Genomic DNA, 18,955 nt, shown 5'->3' with positions numbered 1-18,955 from the left:
TTTCTAAGGCTCAGGGTCATTTCTTTGACAGCAATCTCCACAATCTGCAAGGCAAAACTAGACATGCACTTAAGCAGGCTTCATGTTGCAAAATGACACACTTTTCTAGAGGTAGAAGGGTTTTAGTATTTCAGTCTGGAAAGAACAGGTACATGTGAGGATCTCTCTCTCCCTTCTACAGTTTTGCAAAAGCACTCCTGAGCCCAAAAGTGTTTGGCTGGTGGGTTTTGGTTCTTTTTTAATCTCTGTCGTGAGGTAGGAGATGGGTCGGGCACCTCTGTTTGGATGTCAGTTGTGTGTGCAGTGGGAAGGGTCATTTGGAGTTTTTTCTCTTCCAAAGAAGCTTCCCTTCTTCTTGTGGTGTCTTTTGCCTCTAGCGAGGAGGCAGCAGAGGTGATCTGCTTCTGGTGGGAAAGGGACTTGCGGTGCGAGAGGGTTAGCAAGGCCAGGGTGGTCATAAGCAGCATCAACAAGATGTGATGCTAGCCCTGGCTCTACAGCAGTATCCCATTCATACAGAGCTTGTAGTTTATAACCATCATATTTCAACATCACAGAAAGTAATTACTACAATATGAGCTTGGAGATAGTTCCTGTATCCTGAGTTTAGTAAGCACATCAACTGTCAGGCTGAGAATGTTTTAGCTCAGAATGCAGTTACAGTGACTAGTTGTACTAATGTTTATAGTGTAATAAGTGATATACACTTCTAAAACACTGTGTACTTTGACAGGCAGTATGAGTGAGCCATTATGGTTTATCTTGGTCTGTGATTTTTTTAGAATTGCTTGATGATTCTTGAATTTCCAAAATACAGAGCAACTGCAGAGCAGTGCTAGACTCGAAAGGAGCTGCAAGAAACCAAGGGGCTGTATCATGCTGCCATGGGGTACTACTTGAGTGAGGAAGACTGCTTTCCTGAAGTTTTGCCAGAACCAGATTCACACACAGTGCAAACAGCCATATTAGAGCTAGAGGGTAGACACGGCTAACTACCTTCAAACTTAAGTGATTGTACAGGGACATTCCTTTTTTTTCCTGTAAAACTTCAGTTTAAAGAATTGGTGAGGATTAAGGAAATACCTATTTACCTTAATTAACACTTTCTTAAGCAACAGTAGATCAGCGGGCTTGTATAAGCTTCTTAAGAGATACTTTGATCAACTTATTTTCATGCAGTATGGGGATGGCTGTATATTTTTGTTTGTTTATTTACCTCAGAAATTAATCTAAACATTGTGCAGCAAAGACACTGCTACTTAGTTCAGGCTAAGTAACATCAGGTTTGCCAGCAACTTCTTTGAAATATTTCCCCAGCTCATACATCAATTAATCAGAGGGAAGTAGTCTGCCTTAAGTTATACTGAGTAATTCTATAATAGATGCTGAGAAATCAAATCCATGCACAGGAAGGCTTATGAACTGAAGCCTAAGGTAAGTGGGGCATCTACTGGTGAGACACTGCAATGAATTAATCTGCTGCATAGAAGTCTGATCCCACTCCTTCTCCTGTATGGGCCATTATGTGTTCATTTTGCTTTGCCTACTAAGCAAGTGCCAGGCCTGCTTCCTGAGCAATTTGGCCAAAATCACAATTTCTACTTGAATAAATCCTTAATTTCTGACACTTCTTTAGAGATGTCTGCCACATATCTTCCAATAGTGGCCTTGTGAAAGATCTTAGAAGAAATAAGGAAATGAGCTGAAGAAATCTGTCAAAAGATACAATGCAAGTCTTTAACAATCTCCAGCCTTCCCCCACCCCAATCTGTCATGGCAGGTTCTTTGTCTGATAGTTTATAAAGCTGTCTTCCTTGTACCAGGAGCTACTTATATACTCTGATCCACTGCCCAGGGTGTGAAAATGAATGCAATGCATAAGAGAATGCAACAATGCTCTCCAGACACAAAATCCAGAGCAAACAAACACAGATCATTATCCACACAACCCAACTGCCTTCCTCCATTCTTCAGAAAATGTTGTATGCAACAGCATGATATTATCTACAGTGTTAAATAAATTTTAATGACTTATGCAAAATGTATTTTAAAATATGTCCCGTTTTTATTTTATTTGTTGTGCAACACTAACTACTTTGGGCCAGTTGGAGGGTGTCATCTTCAGGCTGATGTGTTTCTAGCTACAAAATTCTGTGTTGCATCTCTTTGTACGCATCAGACAAGGAGTTGGAAGGAGCCCAAGGGGGTTTTCCCAATCATGTCACTAGTTTTGTTGTTAAGATTAACATTTTAGAATCAAACAATTAGCATGAGAAAAGCTTGCTGATATCTGTCCGTGGAGCATGGACGTGCACTTGTGAAAAAGAAAAGCAAACAAATAAGCAGTGAAGTAATGCTAAAATGGGAGATGATCTGATCAAACTGTTAAAATACCTTGCTTCTGCTGCACTTATAGATATAGATCTATAAATAGATTTACCTATCCAGTAAGACAAATATTTTCTTAAAACTTTAAAATTCTGTTGCCTTAATAGAATAATAGACATAGATCAAAATACAAAAGCACCCTTACTTCTGCTCTGCTGCACAGCACAGTTGCTATATTTAGCTATGCTGGGGAATCAATTTCCTTATATAATCTCATCACAAGCCATTGCTGAAAAAACTCATCTTAGTCTGTCACTTGACCTTGGGCAAAACACCAGCCTTCGTGCTTTCTTCAGAGCTCCTTCTGCCACATGTGTTAGAAGAATCTGTAACCAAGCAGTGATTTCAGCTGTCCTTGTCCGAAGACAGCGGAGTAAGCAAGAGTCATTTTAGTTTTGTTAAACTAAGCAAAGATGCAAGTACCTTCCCTCTGTGAGAACTGTGGAGGTTTTTTGCTGATTCTTTAGCATGTTCTGTGCTTTATTGCACTTGAACTTTCAGCACAGCAGAAACAATATCCGTTTTCTTTTGTTTAGTCCTTACAATACTAATTTTTATTTAATCCTTGTTAGTAGAAGCAAACCAAAAAACCCATCATTGTGATTGATAGCTACAAAACACTTTGATCTCTGAAATATGACACGTGCTAGATTACTATATTTAATCTTTCCCCTGCTTTTCTTTTTATCCAGAAGCCAGATAATACCTGATTCCTACTTCCAAAAATAGAATTTCTTCTGGCTCAAGAATTCCACAGCTACAAACTGTTTGAGGCTGGGAGAAATCTTTAGAGAAATATTGCAGTATGTTTGCTCCATTCTTTCCATTCTTCCTCTGCTTTGGCCAATACACACCTTGGACAGTGGGGTGAGATAGACCTTTTTGTATGGCTGCTGTTCCAAGTGTGCGTGTGCTTGGTAATAGTGAGGGGGGGAAAGTCCCAGCAGAGATGACCAATAAAAAAAATCTTTAAGTTAACCTTGAGGTCTCTCAAGCCTGCTGTTACTGAGGAGTAAAATCAAGGCATCTTTCGATGAAGCAAAAACATTTCCTGTATTTCCTGAATTGCATATCCTAGGGTTTATGTTGAAGGGAAACTGTTGCTAATGATGGCCATATGGTAGCCTTTTCATTACTTTATATCTAACTTTAAGGACTTGGCTGCTTATTAAGTACAGTTACTACTTCCTTTGTAGAAACTGATTTATTATTAGTCGCTGAATTTGAGCAGGTGGTATGGAAGAATAGTGTGAATTATAGGGCATGGCTATGGCTGCTTGCTCACCTGGAGTTTCAGGCACGGCATTGACGTTACTTAAGAGCACAGAGACATGCTCCTGGGCAGTTTGAGGGTTGCAGAGCCCTGGCGCTTATTGGGGGGGCAGTGGTTCAGAAGGTATAATGTTGTAGCCTTCGTAAACTTTCTAATGTGGGTATGTTTTGATCAGCAAAGTCGACATGGTGCTATTCTTAGGTCTAGACAACTGTCTCTAAGTTTTCAGATAAACAGTTATCTATTACTATCATGTATAGTTAATTGAATAGAAGCCAATGCTTCAAATCAGGATAATCCTTTATCATGTAGTCTTAAAATTAGTCTTGGGTGCATCTTTTACAAGACTCTTTTGCATCTACCTCTCCTAAAGGGTTTCCATCCAGGCTCCAAAAGCATCATAAGCTCTGATAGATAGAATTTGGCAAGAGACTATCATGACTACCAAGGGCAAGCATGGATTTGTTCAGAACTGTATTCAGAGAACTATTGTAGAGAAAAAAAATGTAGTAAAGATACACTGTATATTTTAATTGTATAAAGTGAAATCATCCTATCCTATTAACTCTCACATTTTAAAATGATTATGCTGTTTACTAAGACATACTTAAAAAGAACACAACACCCCCCTCCAGTGCACACCTCTTGTTCTATGAGCTTTAGTGTGCATGGGGCGGGGAGAGTGTCTGTATGCACTACACTATTACACATCTTTGGAAGTTGTATTCAATCACCAAAGTCTTTTCTACAACCATATGGCTCTAAGCCACTACTGTTCCATAGGCCCACACAGGTGTAGGAAAGCACAGAGCTTTTCTGAACACTTCTAAAGGAATAAATGTTCAGGAAGCCTGTTTCAGCACCAAAGCCACAAAATTCTTACTCACTGATTTTTAGTAAGACTTAGATGAAGCCTTTAGTCTTTGCTATCATCTTTCATGACATTAAATGCAGAACTTTGCCTATGTTTGCCCACTTGTCATCCGCTCAGATGCCCTACAGTTCTCTATATAGTACTTGGCAGTCTCATGAGATTTTTTCTTTTTTTTTTTTTAAATGCATTTCAGGCAACAGATAATAGGCTGTAGAAGCACACTCCTAATTCTGATAGGCAAAGCTACAATATCCTTTATTGGAACATGTAACAGTGGTAACCTATGAGCAAAGACATTGTCGTTGATAAGGAATCTGCTTTTTCAGCATAGAAATTCTCCACCTTTATGTCAGTTAAGAAACTCGTGTGTGTTAATTTGGCATGTGTGTTATTTCTCCTCACTCAGAATACAGAAGATAAAGCTGGGTCAGAAATTCTAAATTGCATCGTATGTCAGTATCACTTGTTATGCTATTTAAAAGAATTGGTAATTCTTTAAAATAAAATTTTGGGTAAAGATTACATTTTTCTTTACATAAGAAAGAGAGACTTTCCAAAGTTCACTCTTTAAAGTAGCACAGTTAAATAGTTCTAGGCAACAAAAGAAACAGGAAGAATAAGGAGTGCAGGGAAGGGAGCAATGCAAAATATTATTGTTGGTTTTGTATCTTAAAAAGGAAGGGAAGTTGCAGAAATAATTCATTTGTGCTTCTACAAGCCACTAACATTCTTGTATTCCCTTTTTTTCCTTGTGTGTTGGTTGATTCTGAGAAAGATTGTTCCACTGAGGCATTTCAGGAGCTTTCAATAGAAGAAAGATGCACATCCAGCAGAAGTTAGTAAAAATATACTCGAGCAGTTCTATGATTGTAATCATACTGGCACCACAAAACAATCCAAGCTGGCCACCTACATCGGCTGTAATAGAAGGAAATAAACATATGTCATCCTAAGCATTTGGTTTAGTCTAGCAAGCAAACACAACCCTGCCAGGTTCAAGTGTTAAATAAATTCAATATAGATAATCCATCACTTTAAGAAAACAGAATTAATATTCTTAAGAATGTTTACTGGTGAAGACTAATGTGGTTCTTAAAATTCTAAATAAAGCAAGTACAACACAACACATCCTACTGTGGAGCAGATACTTAAAATATTTCCTACTTCTATGCTTTTTTAACCATTCTCTTGCTTCTCCTTCTCATGTTCTCCCTCTCCCCTCCAAATCCCGTAAACTTCACTTTTCTTACAGTCCTGTGTGTGATATAACCATAAACTAGTGCCAAACTTATTTCTTACACTTGGCTGCTGTCCGTAGTGCAGATTCTTTAATGGAATGACAGGAGATGGTACCAAAAATTACCATGAGGCAGACATGATTATTACCATTATAATATAAAAGGTATTGCTTTTTGTTTGGAAGTCCTCATAGGCTATGACTTGAGAGGGGAGAGAATAAAAAAACCAGGTGTGTTTGTGTGGTTGGTTGGTTTTTTTAGATTAATTATTAATCAGCAATAAATAAATATTAAACATTCACTTACCAAGCAACTCGGATATAGTCAAGGCCTTTTGCTGCTGTGTTATTTTGTAGCTCAGATCATGATATTTAATGTCAATACGCACAAGGTTCTGCCTAATGACAAATACATACAGTATTATTTGAGACAGTCAGGAGTGCTGTTTTTACCAGCATTTATCAGCACAGACCAAGTTCAGGGAAAGTGACGGTGTCTTTTAAAGAACAATTAGATGAGTGTTACCAGAATGAGTTAGGACACTTATTTTTTCTTCAGTCATCTAATAACAACAGTTATAATGAGTTTGTCAGAGGAGATCTTCAGGCTACGTTGAAAAAGTAACTCTAGATCTGTACTGTGAGAGAGACTCATACTTTTTAGGGTCACAGAGATAAGCTTGAGTGGAAGGGTCAAGCATCCTGACCTACAGCGGGTGCAGTGCTTGGGAGTGCAGCCTACCACTCCTGATTATGTGCAACTGTATATTTAATTGTGCTTATTTCAATAAGCATGTTTGTGCGTAAGAGCCTTTGTCCTATACTTGGATGTTTAGTTCTGTCCTCTGCTAATAGCCTCACTTACCTAATTATACTCTTGCCCACTGCAAAAGCAGAAGAGTAGGTAAATCTCAGTTGGAATGATTCAATGTGAGCAAACAGCTCATCTTTATGATATCATGTCTACAGAAGGATTCTGCCTAAGTCCTAAATAGAGTATAAACATAACAGCTGTGGAATAAAACAGACACAAAAACTCATTGCACACATAATGTTGTGACCTTTAAGAATAAAATTAGCAATCATTCTTCAGAAGAGTGAACTGCTACAGATTTTCAGGTTGACAGTGATAATGAGCTCATTAAAAATATTCATGAACATAAAGCATTTGCTATGTAAAATAATCACTTCTATCTCTTTAGGTGATAATTCTAAAACTCGGGTAGAACTGAGTAATAAAAATAATCTTATTCTTATAGCTTCTATTAATAAGACTTCATACCATTGTCATGGAGTTGCTAGCAGAACTATCCAATAAATATTTAACTTTTCCCTTCTAACATCTTCAGAAATCAATAGGTCTCTGCGCTTTATAGTTCAGAATATGTACTTGTTGATCTGTGGCCAGGATTCCTATTGGTTAAGGCTTGGTAACAGAGGAATGTTCTGTATTTTCACTTGCTTAATTGAATAATTACTGGGTTGCACATGATATTTACAGACAATAAAATAATCAACAAAGATAAAATGTCCTCAAACGATTAATATCTTTTACATGTAACAACAGATTTTATTTTCATAATCTTCATTGGGGACAGAATTTTTAATAGGGCCTGTAGCCACAGGACAAGGGCTGATGGTTTTAAACTAAAAGAGGGTAGATTCAGACTAGATTTAAGGATGAAATGTTTTACAATGAGGGTGGTGAGGCACTGGCTCAGGTTACCCAGAGAGGTTGTGGATGCCCCATGCCTGGAAACATTCAAGGCCAGGTTGGACGGGGCTCTGAGCAACCTGATCTAGTTGGGGATGTCCCTGCTCACTGCAGGGAGGTTGGACTAGGTGACCTCTAAAGGTCCCTTCCAATCCAAACCTTTCTGTGATTCATATAGTTCCTATTCACGTATAAACGTATGCAAGCATTTACAGACTGACGGCTTCAAGAGTGAGAAAACTGAAATCACTGAAACAATTAAATACTTTGAGATATTTTGTTAGCCAAATTTTCTACAGTTCTTTATAAACACATTTGGATGTTGTGGAAACTATGAGTTCATGTAGCACCTGTCAATACTTTTTCTTGTACTGCTGACATCTTCGTCTGGGAGCAAGAGGCAATTTAGCTTATAAAACTGTATTAAATGCTCCTTGACAACTAGATTGCATCTTCCTGGCAAAAAAAATCTGGAAACCATTCTGTTTTTGGATATTTAATGCTTGCATTTGCAAGGAAATCTGGCATCAATTTATTATATTGTAACAGTGAGGCACATATGCACTATTCAGGCATGAGCATATATGATATCTCTCCTATGAATTTAAAAGTATCCAGATTATGTCAGCTCAGTGCTACTACTGAGCGACATAGGTCTGAGCATAACAAGTTCTAACACCATTTCCTGAATAAAAGGTGTAGTCAATGCTGTTGAGACATGTTTTCACGCTAGAAGGTCTCTTCTTTCGGATATAGACCCATTTTCTTTTGCTGTACGTGTAATGGCCTGCTATTTCACTCTTCTGCTACCTCACAAGAATTAATATCGTACCAAATATTTTCTAAATAACTTTTATATTATAAACATTATTAGTGAATTCTACTAACAATAGAAAATATTATTAAATTTGTGATATTATAGCTACAATGAAATCTAGCTCTTAAGTGGTTATGAAGCTTTGTTTGGGAAGGGTTGAGAGAAAGGAGAACAACTTTATATAGCATCTAGGTTGTTCGTTGCCTTCAGCTGTGGAAGGGTGAAGGTTTGCCTTCTCTATTGGATGGATTGCTCATGTGGATTGTGGATAGGTTTGATAACCCTGCCCATTCTTTATTTTTAAATGCAAAAGTGATCAAAAATCTTTGTTATGAGAGATCAGTGACACAGAGGTAATTGAGAATATTACTTTTTAATTGCAGTATCTATTTTATGTTATCCACAAGTCTATATTTCATGTATATAGAAATATGCATAAATCTTAACCAATTTTTTTAAAGAGATTATTTTATCTCACAGACATTATTAATACCACACAAAAGAATATAATTTTAAAAGTCATATATACATCATACGCTCTATTAGCACACTTAAAAGTAATTGATAAAGATATTAGACAAGGTGTTAAGCAAGATTACCTGATGTATTCTGGGCTTTTCTTCAGTTTTGCAGAAAAATATTTTATGGCTTTTTCTCCTCCAAAGCTTGAGTAGGTGACAGTGGTAGGATAATCCGTTTCTTCACATGGGGCAGGGCAAGTGGAATTGTGGGTTCCTATTGTACATAATCCTTTTATCTCTATATCATCTGAAATTTCATGAGAAATAATTTGCATAATATTTCTTAAAAAGCAGGGTTTAAAAACTTTTTTTAAAACCTACAAAATTACTTTTTACTGACTTTGATAAATGCACAGGTTAGTTATCCTGGGAAAATTGGATACTTCTCAGTTTTGAAGGAACAAATAAGTATTTGTAACTGGCGTTTGGGAAACTGGTGCACAGTAATAAGGGTTGAGATTTTTTTGGTCACTTTTTCCAAAGAAATTCAGCACCTGTAAGTCTTTCTGCCTTCATTAGGGCTTTATGTGCTTATTATTTCTCAGTCACAGTTAAACAGCCAGACAACAGAAGACTTTCCATGTTCTGTGCTAGCTCTCTGTTTACATACTTAAGTATATAATCCTTGGTCTTGATGCCTTGATGTCTGCCTCGCTCATTTCAGTGCACAGAAACCGCTTCCAGAGCAATGCCAGTTGTAGTTTACTATCATCTGATAACTACAGAAAAATCTTGGTGAGCTAAGTTCACTTTACCTTAACTCCTGCCTGCCATTTGATGATTGGGTTTAAGACAGCTAAGAGGGCCTAGGGACAGCTTTGTTTCTTCAAATACCAAAGAGAAGTCACAATATTCTGCAGGTCTGACCACTCATGAAAGTGGGGAGCCATTCCTCTGATGAGGTTCTAACAGAAAGAAATCATTACAGAAATCTGGGAAAGCTGGAGAAAATTAATGTTGAAGAAAAACGGTAAGGCATAAATATTTCCTAAAGTATAAACCATCACCCAAAGCCATCTGGTATTCTGAGATACCATAACCTCCTGCTTGTGATGCTCTATTTGTCCTGGTGTGGTGGTGGCCATTGTGTCTGTTCCCACTGCGTGTGGGCTTCTCGCTTTTGCAACCCACAGGGGAGGAGGTATCTCAGCCTGTTAGCTGATGGTTTGAGGTACTCTCCAGGGATGCTGGGGTTGTGGATTTCTTTCTGGACAGCCAGCCTTCAGAGTCCCTAAAATAAATGCTCTCACCAATAGTAGGCCCCGCAGATGCTGTATCAGTGTGCTGTCATTTGAGATTTTGTTATCAGGTGTCTAACCTCTCCTGCACTGTAAAAGGAGACTTAGCACGTAACTGGGGGTCCTGGGGACCGGAGACCTACAAGCCAGGTTTGCCATGTACAGTACTGTGATGCCTGTTCTTTCTGGGGTCCAGCTCTGAATCCTACCTGTCCTTGATAAGACTTAGGGGTCACTTTTGTTTATTGCTCAGTGTTTTCTTTGAAACTTGATCACAGAATATCCATTAAGTAAAATAATAGACGTATTTCCACCATGACAGGCTACCAAATGTCACGATTATGTAAGAATGTGGACTTAGAAGAATCTACTTCAAAAGAGCCACAGGAAAAAGAAATAGTGATGGTTCACAGTAGTAGATCCTGCCTGAGTGCTGTGCACACCTAATCAAAACAGAAGTAAAGCCTCACACAGGCCCCCCCAGACTTGTTAATTTACTTGGTATCTTAATCATCCATTCCTTTGGGAAGGGAGAGTCATGTTACAGAGCAAAATCCAAAACAATTTAAAAAGAGGCTTTCTAAAGTGTGTGAGAAGTTATTTCTCAGATTACCATTTACAGTATGTTCCAAAAAGTCTGTTGTAGTTATTTATAAATTTCATATCTACCGTGTGCAGATTATTTGCTTATGGAAATAAATTCATTTGGAGCACTTCGAAAATATGTAATTCATTTTACTTTTGAAAAGAAAAGCCTTAAAGTCCAGTGATTTTTTTTAAATTGTATTTTCTATTACTTAGCAAACCTCTTATTACTGTGCTGTTCACTTTTCTGTCACAAACAAACAAACAAAAAGAATACAACATTGGAGCTAGAAGCATGATACCATGAAGATGCAAAAATACAAGCTAGAGGCTTGGTAACTGGGAATAGATTAGTTGAACATTCTTCCATTTTAAGCCATTTCTGATTACTAAAATGAATTCCTATGGTTTTTTAATTGGCATCTATGTAATGCTCTGTCTGGTCTCTGTTTTCAGAACATTAAACGAACCGGGATGTACTTTGTTTCAGTATTCCTTGCAGTACTTTGTTTTAATTGACAGCTATTGTCTACTGTTTGGAATTGGCTTAGAAAATATGAAGTTATTACTTACAGATTGCTGGATAAACACAATTGTAAAACTTCAGCAAATCACATTCTGTTCCATTTCCTTCAAAATAAACAACAAACTTTAGGAACTTCAATTAACAATCTAACCCTTAGCTGTATTTCTACTAAACTGAAAAGTATTGTCATCAAAGTCCGCTCACCACTTCATGTTTATCATTTTACAACTGAGAAATCAATTCAGTTGGGCACAGTGCAGTTACCAACACCACAAGGGGTACATAGTGAAGAGACACAACAGACCAAGCCAGGAGGCTTGTGTTTGGAGCAAACGTCGTTAGTACATGTGCCAGCCAGAATTGCCTTTAAGCTTGTGGATCACTTTTTGTGTTAGCTTGCTAAAGCCAGGAATTTCTGGGTTTTTGCTAGTGATGAAAATCAAAGTACTGTAGATGATTACACCCCATGTGTTTCAGAAGAAGTTTTGAACTTCATGCAAGAGTTGTTTGGAGACATAAGGGGCAAGATAGCACCCTGAGCTAACAGCAAAATTGTTGGATTTCAGATGGTCTCAGATTCACCCCATTTTTTCCCCTTTGCATGGAAATGTTACTTAGCAGTTTGGCACACAGTTAAAGAAGGCATTGCCCTCCTTTATCTGACTCTCACTGTAAGAAGCTCTCACTCTGGTTATGGGAGATCTATACTTAATTTCCTTCTCAAACTCCTTTCCACGTGAGTTTCCAGGAGATTGCCAGCTTCCTTTCCAAGGGGTTTTCGGACAAACAGGCTAGAGGTTACTTATTAAGGGTGTCCCTTAGTGAAAACATTCTGCCTTGCTTGGGAATATTTAAAAATAGATTGAGTCAGAAAGTGCAGACGTGGCAGTGGCTTTCTTGCCCACTAATTGTGAAAAAAGAGCTGTGAGAGCAGAGATTTGCGTTCCAGCTCTTGCTTCAGAGAGAAGTGACTATTATCATTACTTTCAATGCTGAAAAGGTGGGAGGGAGCAGACTGGTCAGGGCGCAATGTTATTGCTTTACATTTCTAGAGGGATTAAGATGCCTGGATTCTTGAGGGGAGTATTACAGCATACACCTATAGTCCGCATTTTGGGCTGATTAGATGGCTCCACGCAGCCTTTTGGCTTTTGCAGAGCCCTCTTCTGGTGCCAGGCTCTTTCCATGGTTTATGTGGGGGACCTCGGTTTCTGTCTTCAGGCAATCAGTTCTGCTGTGGCTGCTAAATGCCTGCAAAGTAAGTATTCTGTGGTACATCTGAAAATCTATGACTTCTTATGGATTTAGTTCCAGCTCTTTAGGAAGACAGGTTGGAGACTACAGACTTGTCTCACAGCTCTGAGGCATAATATTTTCTTTAAAGGTTTTTGGTCTGTATCCTAAGAATAGCCAATAACCCAGACACTAGGTCTAGAGCTGACCAAAATATCTTGCTTCTTTTTGCTGAATTAAAAAAAAAGAGACAAATTAATATAATTTTAATTAATCCCAGCTGTAGATATCCCTCAAGCATGTGCCCCATCTCCTTTGCTGTTCAATAGCAGGTGAGGTCTCCTAACAAGATGATCAGTGTATGGTATGATGATATTCCTGAGAAATACCTGGAAGAATGAATGGTAAACAGCCACACCAGTCCTGTATGTACCGGGCTTTGCATTCCTGCAAACATCCATTAGTACTATATATCTTGTGGTACTGAAGCTTTATATCAGGCTTGCACTCTCCCCATGGGTATTCTTGGATAATTGACTGTAGGGTAATAATAACAGAAGATATAACTTTTTTTGTCTCTGTTTCAAATTTAGGTATTATTTTCTCACATTTTAAAGTCCTGAAGGAAGCCTGTTGGAGACATAAGCAGTAACACTGTGATTTAATTGGAGGCAGTTACAGTTCGTGTTTATGGGATTATAAAATCTGCTCCTCTCTCTCACAGCAAAAGTAGGACCTAATCGACAGTCTAGTACAGAAGGGTAGTCCTCTCCATTTGGATTCCACAAGGAATACAAGACAACCTTAATGGTAACAGAATGTGTTGGTGGGGAAGTACCGTGGTGTCCTTGTATCATTATATGTCACAAAGGCTGTAAGACGTTAGGAAAGAAAGGCTGACTTTAATAGATACAAAGACCAATGACATGCCCCCACCCTGCCCCAGAAGAGCAGTAATTTTGTTTGTGTCTGGAGGAAATGTTATTTTAGGAGTCACATTGGCACGGTAAATATTTTAACTTTGAAAATGTCTAATTCATTGTCACACTTCAGAAGAGAATTAGAGAGAGTAAAGATCAATATTTTCTCTTGATGGACAAAGTCCTTACCTTCAGCTGGCGGATTGAGACCTGTGCATGCATGCCGACCGATGTTAATAAACCTAAACCATCAAAGCGTGGAAGCTCTTCAGGGGAATGAATAACAAAAGTTATGCCAGCATCAGTATAACCAAGAGCAGGTCCATCAGTGAATTGTTCCTGATACAAAAATAATTATTTAAAGTAGTTTTGGCTTTGCTTACCTTCTGAAGCTTTAGCTATATTTAAAATGGTACTAAGCAATTTTCTTCGGCCTTGTAGCTCTAGTCACATTTTTGGCAATTTACAGAAAAGTATAACTGACTTGAATTTCCTTTGTTGATTACCTCTGTGGGGTTCCTTCCAGTTACTATAAGCTTTCGGGGGTTTTATTCCTTCTGTCATCTCCCAGTTTCAAAAGCAAGGAGACATAGATGAATATTTACTTATAATTTGGATATTTGTTCCTTCTACTCCCAACAACCCATCACATTTCAGCAAACTTTCTGTTACCCTCTCCAGAACCTTCACTCCTGTCTCATAATTCCTAAAGAATAAAAGTGAATGTCTAAGTCATTTACCACTCTAGATTTTAGTTTTCCTCCCTGATCTCACAAGGTGATATTCCCAGAGTTTTCTAGTTTTTCTGTTGGTCAAAGGTAATCCTAATAAGGTTAGAAAGTATTTACAGTGCAAAGACCAGATCTTAGCTGACATTGAGCACAGCTGCTGCTGCTGCAACTAAAATTTCAGCACTGCGTAGAAATTGGCACCGTATGACCTTCCCTACTGGGCCTTTTATGAAAATGAAATTATGTTATCCGGAAGTACTTGTATAAAACCAAATTACTGCTCTGATGCTGTTTTTCAGCTGTGGATGAACTGTGTATATATACATATTTACACTCATTGCAACTTTCAGAACCATTTAGCTGGGGACAGAGTCAATAATAATTCTGACTTTTAAAATCTGTATTAGAACTTTCCTTTAAAATGCCCTCTCAATCAGAAATACTCTTGGTACAGAATTTTGTGCATGAAATTCTAAAGATCTTTGTAAAGCCAACCAAGCAAAAAGTAAAAACAAAACCCAAAACAAAACACCTCTACTCATCTATAAGTTATTATGTGCTCTGTTGTTTATAATCATTAGGATAGCTGTACCTGTTGGACATCAAAAAGCAAATGTAAGCCTCTTCCAGACAAACTCACTCTTCTTGCTGGAAGATCATTGCGATTAAAAGTAAAGCAGTTCCCGTATTCAGTGAAAACATGTTCAAAATCCTTCAATAAAGGAAAATAGGGAAGAGTAAAATGAAAGCAAGATTGCTTACAGTTTCCTTGGTGAATTACAGTGCAAGAGATGGGCTATTGGGGTTGGTTGGGTTGGTTTTATTTTTTCCCCCACCCCCCAAAGGCAGTGCTAAATATTACAATCAGAAAAGTGGTAATTGATGGAAATATTCAAAAGGATTTTATCCCTTTCTATAAAAAACAGAGTTTAAAGAAGAAATTTCACATTGTTTATTAATACCTATGAGCTGCTCAGAATCATTTAATGAGGTCCTGTTGTTTTTCTATACCTTTTACATTACATAGAAATTACATATTCAAAAACAACTTGTTTAATTTTTCCAGCAGATGTTTAGTGAAGACTGTTTCAAAGCTAAATGCCATGTTACATATGAAAGTAAAATATTTGCATTTTTCCCAAAGCCATCTCATCATTTAATATGACTGCTTCTCATTACTTTAGCTTTAGTTATTAGCACTAGCGTCTTTCAGGTAAGAGAATTCTCCAATGCCTAATTTTGGAAGTCACAGCATATCTAAAGGTTAGATTAATCTGAAAGAATATAGGCCTGACTTTTTTCTGTTCATGTTTTCTATTTAAGTTGGGAATTGCCCTATGGAAGCACTGACACAAAAATGGGACGATCACATTCTTTGTCTGTTGTCCAAAATTCCGAAAGATAGGTTATTTTCACCTCACTATTTAAAATTCCTGTGAGGTCTGCATATAGTTACCCTGACTGTCTATATTCTTGACCTCAAGAACAAAACTACGCACGTCATGCAAAAAACTCTGCTCAAACTGACCTTTGTTATAGGCCATTTATGGAAAAGGTTGTTAGATACAGCCTGGAGGAATGACAGCTGTCAAAGGCTGCTATCCGTGCAGAAGTAGCACTAGGCAGAGAGCAATTTAGACTGAAATCCCATTTTACAGCTCAGGGAGTTCAGCAGGCTGTGTCTGCCATCAGTGGGAAAATCAGGGTCCCCAGGGTGATTTAGAGTAGGACTTTTTGTTTTCCCATTGCCTGGCTGTAAAGGGAAAACAGGGGGAGTAGCTGGCGAAGCTAGATGTCTCAAATTGAGTGGTAAGAATACATCCCCTTCCCCTCCATTCTACTGTTAGTAAAATAAACATATTTACCTGTGGGTAACATGGCTTTCCAAAAAACTCACATTCTAGCAATGTGCTGCTGTTCAGATAAAACCCATTTTTCCTTGTAAACTCTTTGATGCTGAAGTTCTGGTTCCCAAGAAGGAAATCATTTAGCTCTTGAGCATATTTATCTTCCATAGCAAATTTGTGGAGAACTCCAGACACAATATTCCAAATTAAAAAAATTATTTTGAGGTTGCTTACTGCATGAGCTTGAAACCTGTCAGTGGGAAGGAGAAAAAATTGCTTGGAGTCTGCAGAGCTATAGGACTGATGTCAAGGCTGCTCTTGCCAAATCTGTGACATGAGTTGTTGTCTGCTCGCAAACTATAAGCGATGCTTGCCCACCACATTGCGCTTTGATCTCTACAACAGGAATAAATAATATAGTCTACATTTCTAGGAGGATATTTTCCATATCTGAAAACAGAAAATGGACACCTTCCCATGGCCATTCTGGTCAGTCATACTGGAAACATTTCTGTTGTGTGTGCTGGTTTATTAAAAAAATGAAAACCAAACAAACCCAAGTAGACTAGCCATCTGCATAAGCCAACAACCAGATTTGCAGAACTCATGACAAGCTGAGCAACTGCATTTACATGTGGGAAACTAGCTGGCAGGAGCTGTTGCTTTCCAAACAGTTGTCTTCCATCATTTAGAAAATTGATTTCTAAGTGCCTTTGCAATAATCTCATATACCTGCTTTACTAAGGTGCTACATCCCCGTGTAGAGACAGTCTACCTTCCCGTGAGCTCTGTGGCTGCTAACACAGTGGTATAAACCGAGGGTGATCCTTACTTCTAGAATCCACTAGAAAAATCTCAAAAACATGATGAGGCATTGGAGGTGCTTTCCTGTTGTACAGCATTGAAGTCCTTTATTGAAGTAAAGTAAGGGTTTACAGAACAGTTATAAGTTTGTGAAAAGAGAATAACCACAAATGAAACTACAATACCGTGTTCTTAGAATTGCTGTTTTATGTAATCGTATTTTAAAAAACTTCTCAATGTATTTGTATCATAGATCTTAATGCCACAACTTAAGGAAGATTGGAAGGAACAACTCTTCACAACTTAATTTAGGTCAATAAAATAAGGACAAAAGGTAGATCTGTGCCTCTTTGTCTTGCCAACAAAAAAGCTGGTTACTAAAAACAGGAGGGAAGGATAAGTACAGCATGAACAACAGATGGATGTGGCAGCAAACTGTCGCTTAGGCGGACAACTGCCGTGCTCAGTAGCTGACTGTTTACTTACAATGTGCTGCTGCCATAATTATAAGAAGTGAGGCATTTTTATAATAGCCCACTGTAATCAAGAGGGACTTCTATCCACAGCGCATGTTGTGCAGCTTTATGCAGCTTTATGCAGGGCAATGGGAAGGAGGCACAGTGAGGCAGAACGGCTCCAGATATTTGAGACTTGGTCTTCTGGCTGATTCTGCCAGCAGAAGGTAGAAGATATGAAAACTTACAGTTCTTGAGGAAACAGCATGGGTCAACTTTCTGTATTTCTAAAACTGCTCCTAAATCACATATTTGCTCTAAAAATCAGGCCATAAGTTTATTATATTCTTTTCAAATTGGCTGCATCTGAATTTTGGCCATTGTCTTCAGATGTGGAAATCTGTAGTGAAGTTCCTGCTACTTCCAAGCAAACAAAATGCTTCCCTCCTGCAAATCCCACTGACATCAGCTGGAACTGGCTGAGCACCTCTGAAAAAAATAAAATCTACTTTGCATAAGATTTCTACATTTATGTGAGGTTTGTATTGTGCAAATCTTACTTGTGTTTTCAACTTGGGTGTGACTGATGACTCTCCCTCAGTTACACCGTAGAAGCAACACTCATACATAGAACACCACCACAGAGAGGTTTTTCTATTGCAACTTATGTTTTGAAACTTAAAAATCTGTAGTGCAACTGTTCATCCGAAGGAGGGGGAAGATTAAAAAAGCAACCTCCCTTCCTTGATTCTTGTATTTTCCTCTTCATTTAAAGCTCACATGGTGGTATGGAAGACAAGTCCCTCAGACCCATATTTTCCTTGATCTGTGTGATTTGTTCAAATGAGTTGTGGAACCTGACTGCTTTTAGATAAAAAGGTGTTGCCTCTCAAGAGTGAACAACAAACATAACTTTTACCTGTTCAAGTTGCAAAAAGTCACAGCAGGGAACTTGACGTTTTCCACATACTGAACTACCACTGTAGTTGTGGTTGGCCAGCTGAAGTAGTAGATGAAGCGACTGCAGATTTGCCACATAACGATGGCAAGACAGCCCATGACTACTAACAGCCACAGCACTTTGCGAGTCTTGCTCTGTGTTTGAACAATATTATGCACTCCATGAAATGAAGTAGAAGAGGCAAACTCCTGATGATACTTCCTTCTGTCTTCCAAATGTGGCAGCAGTTTCTTTATTAAGTACAATCGTATCTTTTCCAATATTCCTTAACGTGGAACAAAGTTAAAACACATTTTTAAAATTAGCATTTAAATGGCACTTAAGAAAGAAAACCACATAATTTTGGTATTGGGAAGCTTTTGTAAAATTTCTCTTTAATTGTAAATTCTTTCGTTAGGTAGGAAAATTGCTTCTGAGAACGGAGGAGTTGTGTGCTAAGAGATGAGCTCAGCGCTGCCTGAGAACAGCCTTTATCTTGCAATATTTTAAGCACAAAAATTTTTAAGCCCATTAATGCAAAATAATATTTCCACTTCTGTGGAAAAGATTGGGTTTTGACATACTTTGGTCTTCTAAAGCCACAGGTGGCTATGAATCTACTGTAAAAAGCTCAGCATCTGATTTTTACAGTAACATCCCATTAAAGGCCTAGTCCTTTATACTTGCTCTGAGAAATAAGGTATAAAGGGAATGATATGGAATGATGTGAAAGGGAGTTTCACTCTTTCACTGTTAAAAAGTTCTGGATAAAACTGGAATGGTTACATGTTCAAAAGGAAATCTGCTCTCTTTTTTTTAGGTTCATGCTTGTCTGATTCCATAACTTTGAAA

General features: G+C 38.1%; 1 protein-coding gene across 1 annotated transcript; it reads right to left on the bottom strand.

Annotated features, from left to right (window-relative positions):
• Positions 1 to 2,041: 2,041 nt before the first annotated feature.
• Positions 2,042 to 18,316, bottom strand: ASIC5 (acid sensing ion channel subunit family member 5). Its single transcript, XM_009500135.2, has 9 exons — positions 18,083 to 18,316; positions 15,923 to 16,154; positions 14,650 to 14,769; positions 13,516 to 13,665; positions 12,796 to 12,943; positions 11,221 to 11,277; positions 8,903 to 9,071; positions 6,080 to 6,171; positions 2,042 to 5,453 (listed from the first exon to the last, which is right to left on the bottom strand). Exons 1-9 carry the CDS (start codon positions 18,220 to 18,222, stop codon positions 5,257 to 5,259), a joined length of 1,305 nt encoding a protein of 434 aa, XP_009498430.2. The 5' UTR covers positions 18,223 to 18,316; the 3' UTR covers positions 2,042 to 5,256.
• Positions 18,317 to 18,955: the final 639 nt, after the last annotated feature.

Source organism: Phalacrocorax carbo, chromosome 4 (assembly GCF_963921805.1).
Source record: "Phalacrocorax carbo chromosome 4, bPhaCar2.1, whole genome shotgun sequence".
NCBI classification, from domain to species: domain Eukaryota; kingdom Metazoa; phylum Chordata; class Aves; order Suliformes; family Phalacrocoracidae; genus Phalacrocorax; species Phalacrocorax carbo.
This window is presented reverse-complemented; position numbering and strand designations above follow the sequence as displayed.

Bases quoted from the DNA above. Each gene is read 5' to 3' on its own strand.
- ASIC5 (XM_009500135.2), bottom strand. From the start codon at position 18,222: ATGGGCTGTCTTGCCATCGTTATGTGGCAAATCTGCAGTCGCTTCATC. The intron at 16,155-18,082 runs GTAAAAGTTATG...TCCCACTGACAG, and splicing joins ACTTTTTGCAACTTGAACAG to GTTTCAAGCTCATGCAGTAA. The intron at 6,172-8,902 runs GTAATCTTGCTT...ATTTGTCATTAG, and splicing joins AAAAGCCCAGAATACATCAG to GCAGAACCTTGTGCGTATTG.